The sequence below is a fragment of the Bubalus kerabau genome, chromosome 21 (assembly GCF_029407905.1).
Source record: "Bubalus kerabau isolate K-KA32 ecotype Philippines breed swamp buffalo chromosome 21, PCC_UOA_SB_1v2, whole genome shotgun sequence".
Taxonomy (NCBI): Eukaryota; Metazoa; Chordata; class Mammalia; order Artiodactyla; family Bovidae; genus Bubalus; species Bubalus kerabau.
The window spans coordinates 49,763,887-49,779,118 of NC_073644.1; the positions used below are offsets into that span (position 1 = coordinate 49,763,887).

Genomic DNA, 15,232 nt, shown 5'->3' on the forward strand with positions numbered 1-15,232 from the left:
AACACATTACAAACCAACTATACTTCAACAAAATTAAAAAAATAAAACAACTATTCAAGATTATATTCCAGTAAAATAAAAAAGGAGTTTAAAAAAGAGAAAGACATGAGATGCAAACAACAAACCAAACCCAGGAGTGCAATGTAATCTCAGGATAACAGATGCAGAAAGCAAGATCTAGATCTAGAAAGCAGCTCTAGAAAGCAAACTGCCCAAATTATAAAAGGCTGAGAGCTCCAGAAAACCCATCTTCAAGAAAAGTTGAATGGTTACAGGATGAAAACAGGTTGCAATATAAAAGTTTTAACAGTGATTTCCAGGAGCGATCCACAATCAAGCCAGGTGTTGTAATATTACTAATTTAAGGAGCCCGGGTTTAACAACACAGAAGCTCCACACTACTCGGTTCTACAATAACTACTTACTTATATCTGCACACAAATCACAAGGCTGGTTATTAGTATTCAATTTGTAGAATCTTTCTGTAGAAGCACAGAGAAGTTTAGAAAAGTTATAAGCCATAATATAAAAGTTACAAATCTTGACAACGTAATAGAAAATGAAGGCTAGAATGGGAAAGAAGGGTAGCTGTTGTACAGTCACACAGTCATGCCCAACTCTTTGTGACCCCATAGACTGCAGCACACCAGGCTTCCCTGTCCTTCACCATCTCCCGGAGCTCGCTCAAACTCGTGTCTATTGAGTCAGTGATGCCATCCAACCACCTTATCCTCTATGGTCCCCTTCTCCTCCCACCTTCAATCTTTCCCAGCATCAGGGTCTTTTCTAATGAGTTGGTTCTTCGCATCAGGTGGCCGAAGTATTGGAGTTTCAGCTTCAACATCAGTCCTTCCAATGAACACTCAGGACTGATCTCCCCCAGGATGGACTGGTTGGATCTCCTTGCAGTCCAAGGGACTCTCAACAGTCTTCTCCAACATCACAGTTCAAAAGCACCAATTCTTCAGTGCTCAGCTGTCTTTATGGTCCAACTCTCACATCCATACATGACAAGGGTGGAAGCAGGGAGAACAAAAGGAAAACGGTGGGTGTTAAATCCTCTCTACGACTGGAAATGAAAGAGTGTCTAAACTGATGGGTCAAAAAACAGAAATCTGGGACTTCCCTGGTGGTCCAGTCGTTAAGAACCCTCCAACCAATGCAGGGGACACCAGTTCAATCCCTGGTCCAGGAAGTTTCCATACAACTAAGCCCGAATGCCCCAAGTCCTGAACCCACATGTTGTTACTACTGAAGCCCACGCTCAAGAGCCTGTGATCCACGAGAAGCCACTGCAATGCGAAGAGCAGGCACCGCACTGCAATGAGAAGAGTAGCCCCACTCCCTGCAATGAGAGAAAGCTCGTGCACAGCAATGAGGACCCAGCTTAGCCAAAAACAGTAAAAATAATAAAATAATGCAATTAAAAGAAATGCAAAGTTCATTAGCATGATTACAATTAGTTTTTTAAAAAGCAAAGAACAAAAGAAACAGAAATGTAACTATTACAGAAAGTTTAAAATATAATCAACTGCATTAGGGAACAAAACTGTACCTCCTAGAAATCAAAGTGCTGGGGCCGGTAGAAAATACAATGACCTGAATTTCTTATCTACTAGGGAGTCAAGCAACAGATACTGTTTAGAATTGAAAGAAAAGTCAAGACATAGAAAGATATGCTTTTTTTTTTGATTTTGGAATTAACCTAAAAAAAAACCTAAAGAGAACCCTCATTAAAGGCAGTAATATCAGGATTTAAGAAAGAAATTTTTTTAAAAACATTTTCTGCCCTTTCATTTAAAAAAAGAATCAAAGAAAAAGATGAAAAAAAGAAATAAGAAATTTTAAAATATTAAACCATTTCCAACTGGAGGAAAAAAGTCAAATAATGTCTAAGGTCATACAGTTGAAATCTATGCATCCCCAATCAAAAAAAAAAAAAAAAGCTCTTCATCTAGATCTGATTTTTACTGACTTATATGAATAATCATATGGAGAGCTCTAAATGTCTGTTAAGTTAATATTATTCTCTGAAGTCACACATTAAAAAAAAAACCTTTGTTTCAAAAAAATTTAGGGAAATTGGCATGCCACTAGAGGATGCAAAATGAACATTCATATAGGATAGTTTAGACTATGACACCAATTGATTTCATATCACATTTACTCCAATTGTGAATTTCTTAAATTCAGATTCCTGAATAAAAAGTCTAGCTATCAGGACAACTCAAAAGGGAAAGAATTTTTAACAAATCGTCCTGGGAAAACTGGATATCCACATGCAAAGGAAATTTTATCTCCACCTCACACCATAAACAAAAATTACCTCAAAATGGATAAACCATCTACATGTAAAAATTAAAACTATAAACTCTAGATGAAAACAGGAATAAATCTTTGACACTCCATAAGGCAATGCCTTCTTAGATTTGACATCAAAAGCACAAGCAACAAAGAACAAACAGATAAAATTCAAAACATCTGTGCTTCAAAGTATGTAACAAAGAAAATGAAGTATAGTCCACAAAAAGGAAAAAGATACTTGAAAATCATATTATCTGACAAAGAACTTATACCTCAAATATATAAAGAACATAAACAACAATAAAAAAATCAAATAACCCAATTTAAAAAACGGGCAGAAGGCTTGGATAGATTTTTTTCCAAAGAAGATATACAGGTAGCCAATAAGCACATGAAAACATGCTCAACATCGAGTCACCAGGAAAATGTGAACCAAAACCACAAGATACCACTTCACATCCATGAGGTCAAGTATGTGGAGAAATCATAACATATACATTTCTGGTAGGAATGAAAAATGGTGTAGCAGTTGGAAAAAGAGTTGGACAGTTTCTTAAGAACTTAAGAGTTACCACATGACCCAGCAACTATGTTCTTAGGTGTCTATCCAAGAAAATCAAAAACATTATGTCCACACAGGACTTATACACTTAGAGATGAATGCTCACACTAATCAAAATGTGGAAATCACCCAAATGTACATAAACTCATGAAAGAACAAACAAAATGTGGTATATTTCATACAACAGAATATTATTCAACCATAAAAAAGAAAGAAGTACTGATACATGCTACAATAACAAACCTGGAAAGATTATATGTTAAGTCAAAGAAATCACATGATTCTTTCCAAGAAAGGCCACATGTGACACTGTGTTACTAGGAAATGTCCAGAATAGGCCAATCCATAGAGCCAAAGTGGACCAGTAGATGCTGAGGGCTGGGAGAAGGAGAACGCAGGAAGGGACTGACAGTGACATGGGTTTCTTTGGGGTGACGAAAATGTCCTGAAACGCAATAGTGGTGATGGGTGCACAACTTTGCAAACTGACCACAAGCACTAACGGCTGGGTTTTACGGTAGGACAATTACAGTGCAAGAAAAAAATGCTTTAATAGCTAAGATCCATTTCAGGAAAACAAAGGCACAAACGTTGACAAAAGACAAACATCTGGAGGATCTAATGGTTAGAAAAATGTCACCTTCATCAGATTAAATATTCATGTATACCAGAGAGATGGTGCTGACCTAAGGAGCAAACACACACAAAAAGGTCTACTACAGCTAAGAATACCTTGGTTTACTATGAAAAATTATCTATTTCACTTTAAATTAAATATCTGGTTTTGAATCTGCTTTCATCAACATGATCTCAAATGGAAGCCCTCCTGGAAATTGAGTTGTGTCCACTAGTAACCTCTTTGAGTTACATGGTGGATTCTGTTACATCTATTGTATGTATTAGTCTACTTCTTGGCCCAATAGATGGGAACTTGGAGGGATGAGGACCTCTAACCTCAACACCCTCCTTCCCCTTTCCATTCTCCCTCTGTATCCAACAGCACCCAAAGGTACCAGGATGGCAAGTAAGGAACCAAACACTCAAGTCTTTTAGGCAGAACATCTTCTGTTATAGAATTACTTAAGCCTTAAGTTAAGCCTCTGAGTAGACCTTCTGTGTCTGGTATACTAATATCTATTAAGTTATAATCACTGGCTCTTTCACTAGATTCTTGCAAACACGTTCACTCTCATTCTCTGACACACAAAAGATAACTCTCAGTGCACAAAAGGAAGGGGATGAGGAATACATAAGACAACCTTAAAAAAAAAGTTACTACAGTAGATCCCACTCCACCCGCAACCTTGGGAGAAGTGCGAAGAGTACGCTGACCAGGTTAAATCGTAGCAGGGACCTTTTTAGGGAGCGCACCAGTAGCGTACTGAAATTACACAACTGGAGAAGACAAGGGGAGAAAAGGTGCTCTGGCTGAAGAGGTGAAGGACTTCAGACGACAACTATCCTGCCTCTCCTCCACCACTGCGCTTGCCTCCTGGAGGCTATTCTGGAGGAAGAAAGCAGGACAGCAGCGGTCCAGGCCACCAGACTGCCTGAGCATGTTCCAGATTAATTCACAACTAGGTAGTTAATTCACAAACTATTAGGGTGGCACAAAAGTAGCTCCGGTTTTGGACCATGAATTTTAAGTCATTAGGCTCAAATACATCTTTATTAATCAAAATAGGAATCATCACAACCAACAATCAATGTTTGCCAATGAGAAATAAGTTTGTTTATTTCTGCAGCATAAATATCCATGCTCCAGGATTCAACGAACTCTTGGAAAGCATTTTCTGCCTCCTGCTGGTTGCAGAAGCCTTTTCCCCTGCAAAAAGTTGTCGAGATGCTTGAAGACAACAAGCGTACAAAAGGGTAGTCGGTTGGCAAGAGGTAGTCAGGTGAATATGGCAGATAAGGCAAATCTTCATAGCCCAATCCGTTCAACTCTTAAACGTTGGTTTTACGACGCGCAGTTGGGCGCTGTCGTGGAAACTGGGCTGGTTCTGTTGCCCAACGCCGGCTGCAGGCGCTGCAGTTTTCAGTGTGTCTCACTGATTTGCTGAGCATACTTCTCAGATGTAATGGTTCTGCAGGGATTGAGAAAGCTGCAATGGATCAGACAGGCAGCAGACCCCCAGACAGTGACCCTGACCTTCTTTTGATGTAAGTTTGGCTTTAGGAAGTGCTATGGAGCTTCTCGGTTCATCCACTAAGTTGGCTGCCAGTTGTTGTATAAAATTCACTCGTCATTGCACGTCACAATCCAACTGAGAAACCTTTCATTACTCTTTAGTAGAATAACAGATGACAACATTTTTCAAAACGATGATTTTTTTTGATTTGCGGTCAGCTCGTGCAGCACCCACTAACGGAGCTTCATCACCTCTCCAATTTGCTTCAAATGCTGAACGACCATAGAGCGGTCGATGCTGAGTTCTTCAGCAACTTCTTGCATACTTGTAGGAGGATCAGCTTCAAGGACTGCTCTCAGTTGGTCGTTGTCTACTTCTGCCGACCGGCCACTGCCCTCCTCGTTTTCAAGGCTCCCTTCTCCTTTGCCAAACTTCCTGAACAAGCACCGCACTGTACGCTTGCTGGGAGTTGCCTGACCCAGTGTGCTGTTGATGTTGCAAGTTGCCTCTGATGCTTTATGACCAATTTTGAATTCAAATAACAAAAACTGTTCGAATTTGCTTTTTGTCTAACATTATTTCTATAGTCTAAATAAATATAAAATAAACAGCAAGTAATAGTCATTAGCAAAAAAAATACAGCAAGAAATACATATTAAAATGATGTATAGCACAACATTCAAGAACATATTCCAGTATCAAACGTCAAAGTTCAACAAAGAAAAACCACAATTACTTTTGCACCAACCTAATAAATCACAACCTCCTAACAACATAAACACTTTCAACAAGCAACAGTTGAACTGAATAAATCCTTCTCTGACACATTTACAATCAAATCTCAGACCCGCCAGAGACGCTGGGAGGGTGCAAACAAAACCCTGTGCGCAGGAGAATGGAGGGAAAGGAGCAGTGACCCCCCACACACACACAGGAGACTGAGCCAGACCTGCCTCTGAGTGTGTGAGGGTCTCCTGTGGAAGCCCAGGTCAGCAGCTACCCACCGCAGGGACAGGGGCTCTGACTGCAGACCTGGGAGGTGCGGCAAGTGGCAGAAGTCCTCCTGGAGGAGGTCACCATGAGACCAGCCACAGATAAGCCAAGCAGACAACCCACAAACTGGAGAACAATCGTAACAAAGAAGTTTCTCGTGCTGTTGCAAAAGTTCTAGGGCCCACAACAGATTTCCTAGCCTGGGGTTCGGGCAAAAGGACTGAGAACCCCCAGGGAATTTGAATTTGAAGGCCAGTGGGATTTGATTACAGAATTTCCACAGGACTTGGGAAACAGACTCCTGGAGGATACAAAAAAACCTCATGCCCACCAGGACCCAGGAGAAAGGAGCAGTGACCCCACAAAAGACTGAGCCAGACTTCCCCACAGGTGTCCGGGAGTCATGGGTCGATTCCCGGAGGAGTCGTGGGTCGACAGTGGCCTGCCGCGGGGTCAGGGGCACGGACTACAACAGTCCTGGGAGCCGCAGTGTGCTGGCATAGGTCTTTTTGAAGGAGATGGTCATTATCACCATTATCCCTACCATAGTTTGGCCTCAGGCCAAACTACAGGGAGGGAACACAGCCCCACCCATTAACAGAAAATTGGATTAAAGGTTTACTGAGCATGGCCTTACCCACCAGAGCAAGACCCAATTTCCCCCCACAGCCAGTCCCTTTCATCAGAAGCCTGCACAAGCCTTTTATTCTCATCCATCAGAGGGCAGAATGAAAACCACAATCACAGGAAACTAACCAAACTGATCACATGGACCACAGCCTTGTCTAACTCAATCAAACTATGAGCCATGCCACGCAGGGCCACCCAAGGTGGAAAGGTCACGATGAAGAGTACTGACAATACACGGTCCACTGGAGAAGGGAACGGTAAACTACGTCAGCATTCTTGCCTTGAGAAGCCCATGAACAGTATGAAAAGGCATAAAGATAGTAGGACACTGAAAGATGAACTCCCCAGATCAGTAGGTGCCCAGTAAACTGGAGAAGAGCAAAGAAACAGCTCCAGAAGGAATGAAGAGGCTGAGCCAAAGTGGAAACAACGCCCAGTTGTGGCTGTGTCTGGTGGTGAAAAGAAAGTCCAGCGCTGTAAAGAACAACATTGCATAGGAACCTGGAATGCTAGGTCAATGATCAAGGTAAACTCAGTTCAGTTCAGTTCAGTCGCTCAGTAGCGTACGACTCTTTGCAACACCACGGACTGCAGCAGGCCAGTCTTCCCTGTCCATCACCAACTCCAGGAGCTTACTCAAACTCATGTCCATCGAGTCGGTGATGCCATCCAACCACCTCATCCTCGGTCGTCCCCTTCTCCTCCCGCCTTCAATCGTTCCCAAAATCAGGGTCTTTTCCAGTGAGTCAGTTCTTTGCATCAGGTGGCCAAAGTATTGGAGTTTCAGCTGCACCATCAGTCCTTCCAATGAATATTCAAGAATGATCTCCTTTAGGATGGACTGATTGGATCTCCCTGCTGTCCAAGAGACTCTCAAGAGCCTTCTCCAACACCACAGTTCAAAAGCATCAATCTTCAGCACTCAGCTTTCTTTACAGTCCAACTCTCAAATTCGTACATGACTACGGGAAAACCCACAGCTTTGACTAGATGGACCTTTGTTGGCAAGGCAAACTGGAAGTGGTCCAACAGGAGATGGCAAGAGTGAACATAATATTATAGTAATCAGTGAACTAAAATGGACTGTAATCAGCAATTTTAATTCAGATGACCGTATCTACTACTGTTGTCAAAAATCCCTTAGAAAAAATGAAGTAGCCCTCCTAGTCAACAAAAGAGTACGATGCAGTACTTGGGTGCTACCTCAAAAACAACAGAATGATCTCTGTTCGTTTCCAAAGCAAACCATTCAACATCACAGTAATCCAAGACCACGCCCCAACCGCTAATGCCGAAGAAGCTGAAGTTGAAAGGTTCTATGAAGACCTAATGGAGAAGGCGATGGCACCCCACTCCAGTACTCTTGCCTGGAAAATCCCATGGACGGAGGAGCCTGCTAGGCTGCGGTCCATGGGGCCGCTGAGAGTCGGACACGACTGAGCGACTTCACTTTCACTTTTCACTTCATGCATTGGAGAAGGAAATGGCAACCCACTCCAGTGTTCTTGCCTGGAGAGTCCCAGGGACGGGGGAGCCTGGTGGGCTGCCGTCTATGGGGTCGCACAGAGTCGGACATGACTGAGGTGACTTAGCAGCAGCATAGCATAGCATGAAGACCTAACCATTCAACATCACAGTAATCCAAGTCTATGTCCCAACCACTACTGCCAAAGAAGCTGAATTTGAATGGTTCTATGCAGACCTGTAAGACCTAGAACTAACACTCAAAAAAGATATCCTTTTCATCACAGGAGAATGGAATGCAAAAGTAGGAAGTCAGGAGATACCTGGTCTAACAGGCAAGTTTGGCCTTGGAGTACAAAATGAAGGGCAAAGGTTAACAGAGTTTTGCCAAGAGAACACACTGGTCATAGCAAACACCGTCTTCCAACAACACAAGAGAAGACTCTACACATGGACATCACCAGGTGGTCAACACTGAAATCAGACTGATTATATTCTTTGCAGCCAAAAATGGAGAAGCTCTATACAGTCAACAAAAACAAGATCAGGAGCAGACTGTGGCTCAGATCATGAACTCCTTATTGCCAAATTCAGACTTAAATTGAAGAAAGTAGGGAAAACCACTAGTCCATTCAGGTATGACCTAAATCAAATCCCTTACGATTATACAGTGGAAGTGACAAATAGATTCAAGGGATCAGATCTGATAGAGTGCCTGAAGAACTATGGACGGAAGTTGGTGATATTGTAGAGGAGGCAGTGATCAAAACCATCCCCAAGAAAAAAGAAATGCAAAAAGGCAAAATGCTTGTCTGAGGAGGCCTTACAAATAGCTGAGAAAAGAAAAGCAAAGGGAAAAAGGAAAAATGTACCCATCTAAATGCAGAGTTCCAAAGAATAACAAGGAAAGATAAGTAAGCCTTCCTCAGCAATCAATGCATAGAAATAGAGGAAAAAAATAAAATGGGAAAGACTAGAGCTCTCTTCAAGAAAATCAGAGATACCAAGGGAACATTTCATGCAAAGATGGGTACAATAAAGGACAGAAATGGTATGGACCTAACAGAAGCAGAAGAGATTAAGAAGAGATGGCAAAAATACACAGAACTGACCTTAATGACCCAGATAACCACAATGGTATGATCACTCATCTACAGCCAGACATCCTGGAGTGTGAAGTCAAGTGGGCCTTACGAAGCATCACTACAAACAAAGCTAGTGGAGGTGACAGAATTCCAGTTGAGCTATTTCAAATTCTAGAAGATGATGCTGTGAAAGCGCTGCACTCATTATGCCAGCAAATTAGGAAAACTCAGCAGTGGCCACAGGACTGGAAAAGGTCAGTGTTCATTCCAATCCCAAAGAACGGCGATATCAAAGAATGTTCCAACTACCACACAATTTCACTCATTTCACATGCTAGCAAAGTAATGCTCAAAATTCTCCAAGCTAGGCTTCAACAGTACGTGAACCGAGAACTTCCAGATGTTCACGCTGGATTAAGAAAAAGCAGGGGAACCAGAGATCAAACTGACAACGTCCATCGATCATGGGAAATGCAAGGGAATTCCAGAAGAACATCTATGTCTGCTTCATTGACTATATTAAAGTCTTTGACTGTGTGGATCACAGCAAATTGTGGAAAATTCTTAAAAGATAGTAATACCAGACCACCTAACTGCCTCCTGCGAAACCAGTATGCAGGTCAAGAAGCAACAGTGAGAACCAGACATGGAACAGACTGGTTCCAAATTGGGAAAGGAGTACATCAAGGCTGTATACTGTCACCCTGCTTATTTAACTTACATACAGAGTATATCATGCGAAATGCTGGCTGGATGAAGCACAAGCTGGAATTAAGAAATATCAATAACCTCAGCTAGGCAGATGACACCACCCTTATGACAGAAAACAAAGAGGAACCAAAGTGCCTCTTCATGAAGGTGAAAGAGGAGTGAAAAAGCTGGCTTAAAACTCAACATTCAAAAAATGAAGATCATGGCATCCGGTCCCATCACATCATGGCAAATAGATGGGAAAATAATGTAAACAGTGACAGACTTTATTTTCCTGGGCTCCAAAATCACTGCAGAAGGTGACTGCAGCCATGAAATTAAAAGACTCTTGCTCCTTGGAAGAAAAGCTGTGACAAACCCAGATAGTGTATTAAAACGCAGAGGCATTATTACCTTGCTGACCAAGGCCCATACAGTCAAAGCTAGTTGTTCCAACAGTCACGTATGGATGTGAGAGTTGGACCAGAAAGAAGGCTGAGTGCCGATGCTTTCGAACTGTGATGTTGAAAAAGACTCGAGAGTCCCTTGGACTGCAAGGAGATCAAACTAGTCATTTCTGAAGAAAATCAATCCTAAATATTCATTAGAAGGATTGATGCTGAAGCTGAAGCTCCAATATTTTGGCCACGTGACGCAAAGAGCCAACTCACTGGAAAAGACCTTGCTGCTGGGAAAGACTGAAGGCAGGAGATGGGGACAACAGAGGAGTGGCTGGCTAGATGGCATCACCGATTCATCACCGACATGAATTTGAGCAAATTCTGGGAGATGGTGAAGGACAGGGAAGCCTGGCGTGCTGCAGTCCATGGGGTTGAAAGAGTCGGACACGACTGAGCGACTGAACAACAGCACCTTGAAAGCTTCTAACACATGATGCATTATTGTAATCATCTTTGTTTGTTGCTGTTGTTTAGTTGCTCAGTCCTGTCTCACTCCTTGTGAACAGAGACCGTAGCCCTCCAAGCACCTCTGTCCATGGGATTCGCCAGGCAAGAATACTGGAAATGGGTAGCCATTTCCTGCTCCAGGGGATCTTCCAACCCAGGGACTGACCTGGCATCTCATGCATTGGCAGGCTTCTTTACCACTGAGTCATCTGGGAAGCCCACTGTGACCCTCATCTCCTGGCTTAAGTGCTCAGCCAATCAGATCCTCTCTCCCCTAAGAACTGAAGGGAGTGTGCTGGTATTCTGCTGGTCCTCTGAACTGCAAGAGGCAAAATGTAGGGATGTCACACTCTGCCATGACTGGACAAGAGTTCTAGTACTGGCCCACAAGGCAGTCTCAAAAACTGAAATTGTCAGGCAGCCTCTTAAGGGTCTACAGGAGTGGCCCCATCAAATGACGCCCCTCCCCCAAGAAAAGCAAAGGTACAGGAGTCACTGAAGCACAGTGAGGTCTAAATTCCCAAAATTCCTTCCCCAAATTCTGGACCTTCTGTACAGGAGACACCAGCATTAGCCAGCAGTGACCTGCTCTTGTGACATGGGCTTCTAGGAAGTGGCCCTGAGTCATAATGGACAAAGATAAAGGAAATCTTCTGAGCGGCATTATGAGCCAAACATGCAACATTCAGGTCTGCTGGCCATTTCCTCTATAGCCAAGAATTTAGGCAACAAACCAATGCCTGTGATTTTTCCCCATCCGTGAATTTACTTCACTATCCCTCTGATCATCAGAATATACTCTGATTCAGAATACACTCTGATTCAGAAACCATTTAGAAAACACTTAATGTGTCTTCCTCTTTTCCTCCTTTCTAATTCGATTTTTAGCCAGTTGTCTGGTTTTCCCCTCAATATTATGTCATATAAGCAGGGTATCATTGTTTAGCATTCAATTTAGTTCACAGAGTGCAGGAGGACAGGTAGGGGACACCCCATGGACCTGAAGGAAACTGGACAGAGCAGTACAGCTTAGACTCTGAGGAGCGCTGACTCTGAAGTTAGACCTAAGTTAAAAATCCCAGGTCTTCCCAGTATCAAGCTGTGCGACTTCCGTCTGGTTATTCAACCACTCTGGGCCTCACTTTTTGTGAGAACTATTTAAATAAGTATGTATGTAAAGTTCTGAAACTAAAACCAGGCACATAATAAGCACTTTATTATAATGGATATCTGCCACCATCATCAAGGTTTGCAACGAGGAGTCGGGAGAGCTACAGCACATCTTTAAGTGCAAACGATGCTATTAAGCAGTATGGCAAAATCTGGGGTGATAACTCAGCGTTTGCATAGCTCATACCCTCCTCACTTCTGAAAATTTTCCTGTTTCCTAAGGCAACCTGTCGGGAAGGGGCCATCTTCTAGCAAGTGTAGGAAGCAAAGACAACTAATTTACAGAAAAAAAAAATGATGAAGATGACCCACAAAATAAAATGGGAGAGAAGAGAGGGCTGAGGGCTGGAGACGAGAGTGGAGGGAGGTAAGGGGAGATAAAGACAGAAAGAGAAAAATCTTGGTTTTCAACCACTTTCCAGTTTCTGGTTCAACTGCAACCTATAAGCACTGACTGCCTTTTCTGCCCTCCACTGTTGTTCAGTTGATAAGCCATGTCCTACTCTTTTGCAATCCCGTGGACTGGAGTCTGCCAGGCTCCTGTGTCCATGGGATTTCCCAGGCAAGAATACTGGAGTGGGCTGCCATTTCCTTCTCCAAGGGATCTTCCTGACCCAAGGATAGAACCCGCATCTCCTGCACTGCAGATGGGTTCTTTACCACTGAGCCACCAGGGAAGCCCTTTTTGCCTTTCACCAATAAATTCTCCACTTTTTATTAAGCTGTGACCAACATTTGTAAAAGTCTAACACAAGTCTTGGGAAAGTTTTCATCAACAACAACAAAAAAAGCTTAGAAGAGGACAAGTTACATATACCCATTAGTACACAAAAACTAAGACAATATTGCAGATACAAATAACCACAAACTTCAGTATCCTCAATCCACTCTACATCTAATGCATTAATTTACAGATGAGGCTCAGGCCTTGTTGTTTCAAAAGCTCTACAGGTGTTATTAGCTCTACAGCTGAGACTCACCCTTACACTTAACCATATGAACACCCTTTACCTAGTATCAGGTTCTCTGTATAAACTAGCATAGTGCATAAAACGTATTAACATACTTTTCACTGGGAATTAAGTAATTTTTGAAACAGCTGGAGAGAAAATGCCAGGCACTATTCAAACCAAAACAATTTACCTTTAGATCAGAGCCATGAATACGTTCTTTTGCCGATGTTCACCAAACCAGCCAGGTAACCCGCCAACATCCCTTCCCCCAATACACCCCACTCCCAAATTCCGTAATAAACACACACACTGAATCTTTTGCCAGATTCCACTTTCTTATTCTGAAAAAGTAACGCTAACAACACATGTCTATGTTGTGCAAACTGATCGCAGTTTAAAGTTTCTATTCATCACTTCTTTGAAGACTATTTATTTTTTAATCAGATTTCCCTCCTTAAGAATCTTATTTATGCCGTCAGTAACTCAACAGTCCATAACAAAAAAAAAAAATTCTGGCTCGTTTATCACAATTCTGTCTCAGGGCTTTGAAGGTTATCAGCTTCGGGAAAAAAAAAATATATATATATATATATATTTTCCATTCTAACCGCAACACAGCCCATTTCAAACCTCTACTCTACAATACAAGCGTATCAACAATAAAGTTATGACCTTGTTCTCATGACAACACAGAGTTTGCGGAGTTCTTACCCATAGTACTAAGAAAAACACCAACGTTTAAGGCCGATGACGAAAGGCAGGATTCCCAAAAGACGACGCTCCTCTCCAAGACGTGCAAGGAGCACTGGTGGGAGGAAGGGGCCTTTCTCGTGACAGATCGTCCTGAACAGCAGCATCACCCCAAGGAGAGAGAGAATTCTAAAAGCAACTTCACGTTTCCGAAAACAGCCTCCCACTCAAGTGAGTGGCCCGGAGACTAAGGAATCGCCAGACACGTACACCCCTCGCGAAGGTGGAAAAGCAAACCCTACTCCCGCCTTCATCCCTTAAAATAAATGAGGGAAGTTGGGTCCCCACGAGCCCCTGGCGGGAGCGGCCGCGACCCCTCGCGCCAGGTGTGCGTACCCCCGACGGACCCCACGGGTCGGCTCACCCTGGGCCCCAGGGCCCGCCACCCCTGCGCGGCCCGGGCGTCCTCCGCTGCCGAGCGCTCCCCCCACGGCCGCGCGGGCGTCTGCTCGGACGCCGGCCAGGCTCGGGGCTCCGGGCTCCGCCAACCGCTCCCCGCGAAACAAGAAGGTGGCAGCCGGCGACGTTGCGGTTTCCCCGCCTCCCCTCCCCTCCCCTCCCCTCCCCTCCCCCGCGGCCTCCGCTCTCCACTCCCGCGCCCCCGCTTACCCTCAACTCCTCGAAATCCGCCATTTTATACCACCCGCGGGCGCCGCCGCCTCTGCCGCCACAGCACCCCCGCCCGCTGCCGCCAACAACGCCGCCGCCACCACGGCCGCCGCCGCCGCCTCCAGCACCATCCTGCACTGGGGGCCGCTAAAGACGCCGCGGCCGCCGCCGCCGCTGCCGCCGCCGGGCCCGTCACGTGATGAGCGCTGGAGCCCCGCCCCCCGGCGAGCGCGGCCCCGCCCACCCAGCCCACAGCCTTCCGCCCGCGTCTTCCGCCCGCGCGCCGGCCCTCCCCGCGCCGCGCTGTCCTCGCCCGCTGGTCCCCGCCCTCTCCCGCGGCCTGCCCGCCTTCCCGCACGCCTTCCGGCCAAGCCGGGCCGGTCGCCGTCCAGCTCTCTGCCCTCGGTCCCCGGCGTGGATGCCAGGCGCCAGTTCCTGAAGCGCTGTGGAGACTGCAGCGTTACCGGAGGGCCTGGGCGAAGGGAGTGACGGAGAAGAGGAGGTGGCCTGGGACTCGTGACTGGAACATTTCGGGAAAATTTTTACGGGGCCCTTCTACACGGTGGCTGTGGACAGAGAGGTCCACCCAAAATAAAGGCATCCCCTGGGTTAGTTGCGGCGGAACAACCTAAACGTGGATGTTGGATAAACTATTGTTCCCATCTCATGGTGCAGGGTTGGTAAGACCTCTTTGGGTTGCCAATTGCCTCAAAGTGCTAACATGGCTAGTTCTTTCTGACTTTGAAGGGCGACTGAATGTCAAGGATTGCAGAATTGAGCGAGTTGGGGGAGGGTAGTTGGAGAAGTGAAATAGGAGCGCGCCCAGAAGGGCCCTGATAGAGAGGGGTCAGGGAAATCAGATAGGTGGGAAAGATGAAATGCCAGAGGCAGAGATGAAGGAAGTTTCACCTCACCCTTGAAGTGCTGACCAAGGATGAGACAAGGTGCTGAGTCAAGCTGGTCAGAAATTCGCTGGACCAAA

General features: G+C 44.7%; 1 protein-coding gene across 10 annotated transcripts in view; it reads right to left on the minus strand.

Annotated features, from left to right (window-relative positions):
- PIAS2 (protein inhibitor of activated STAT 2) overlaps nt 1-14,433 on the minus strand; it is a 104,876-nt gene extending 90,443 nt beyond the window's left edge. For 7 of the 10 annotated variants that reach the window (XR_008706602.1, XR_008706601.1, XM_055559325.1 and 4 more), the window contains exon 1: nt 14,251-14,433. Coding sequence is in view for 6 of the 10 variants with exons in the window: in XM_055559325.1 (XP_055415300.1) it covers nt 14,251-14,274 (24 nt within the window). In the remaining 4 variants the exon portion in view is untranslated. Of the gene's footprint in view, nt 1-13,602; nt 13,716-14,250 lie in introns of those variants that run through there. The other 3 variants (XM_055559324.1, XM_055559322.1, XM_055559323.1) reach the window with 3 other exon arrangements.
- Nucleotides 14,434-15,232: the final 799 nt, after the last annotated feature.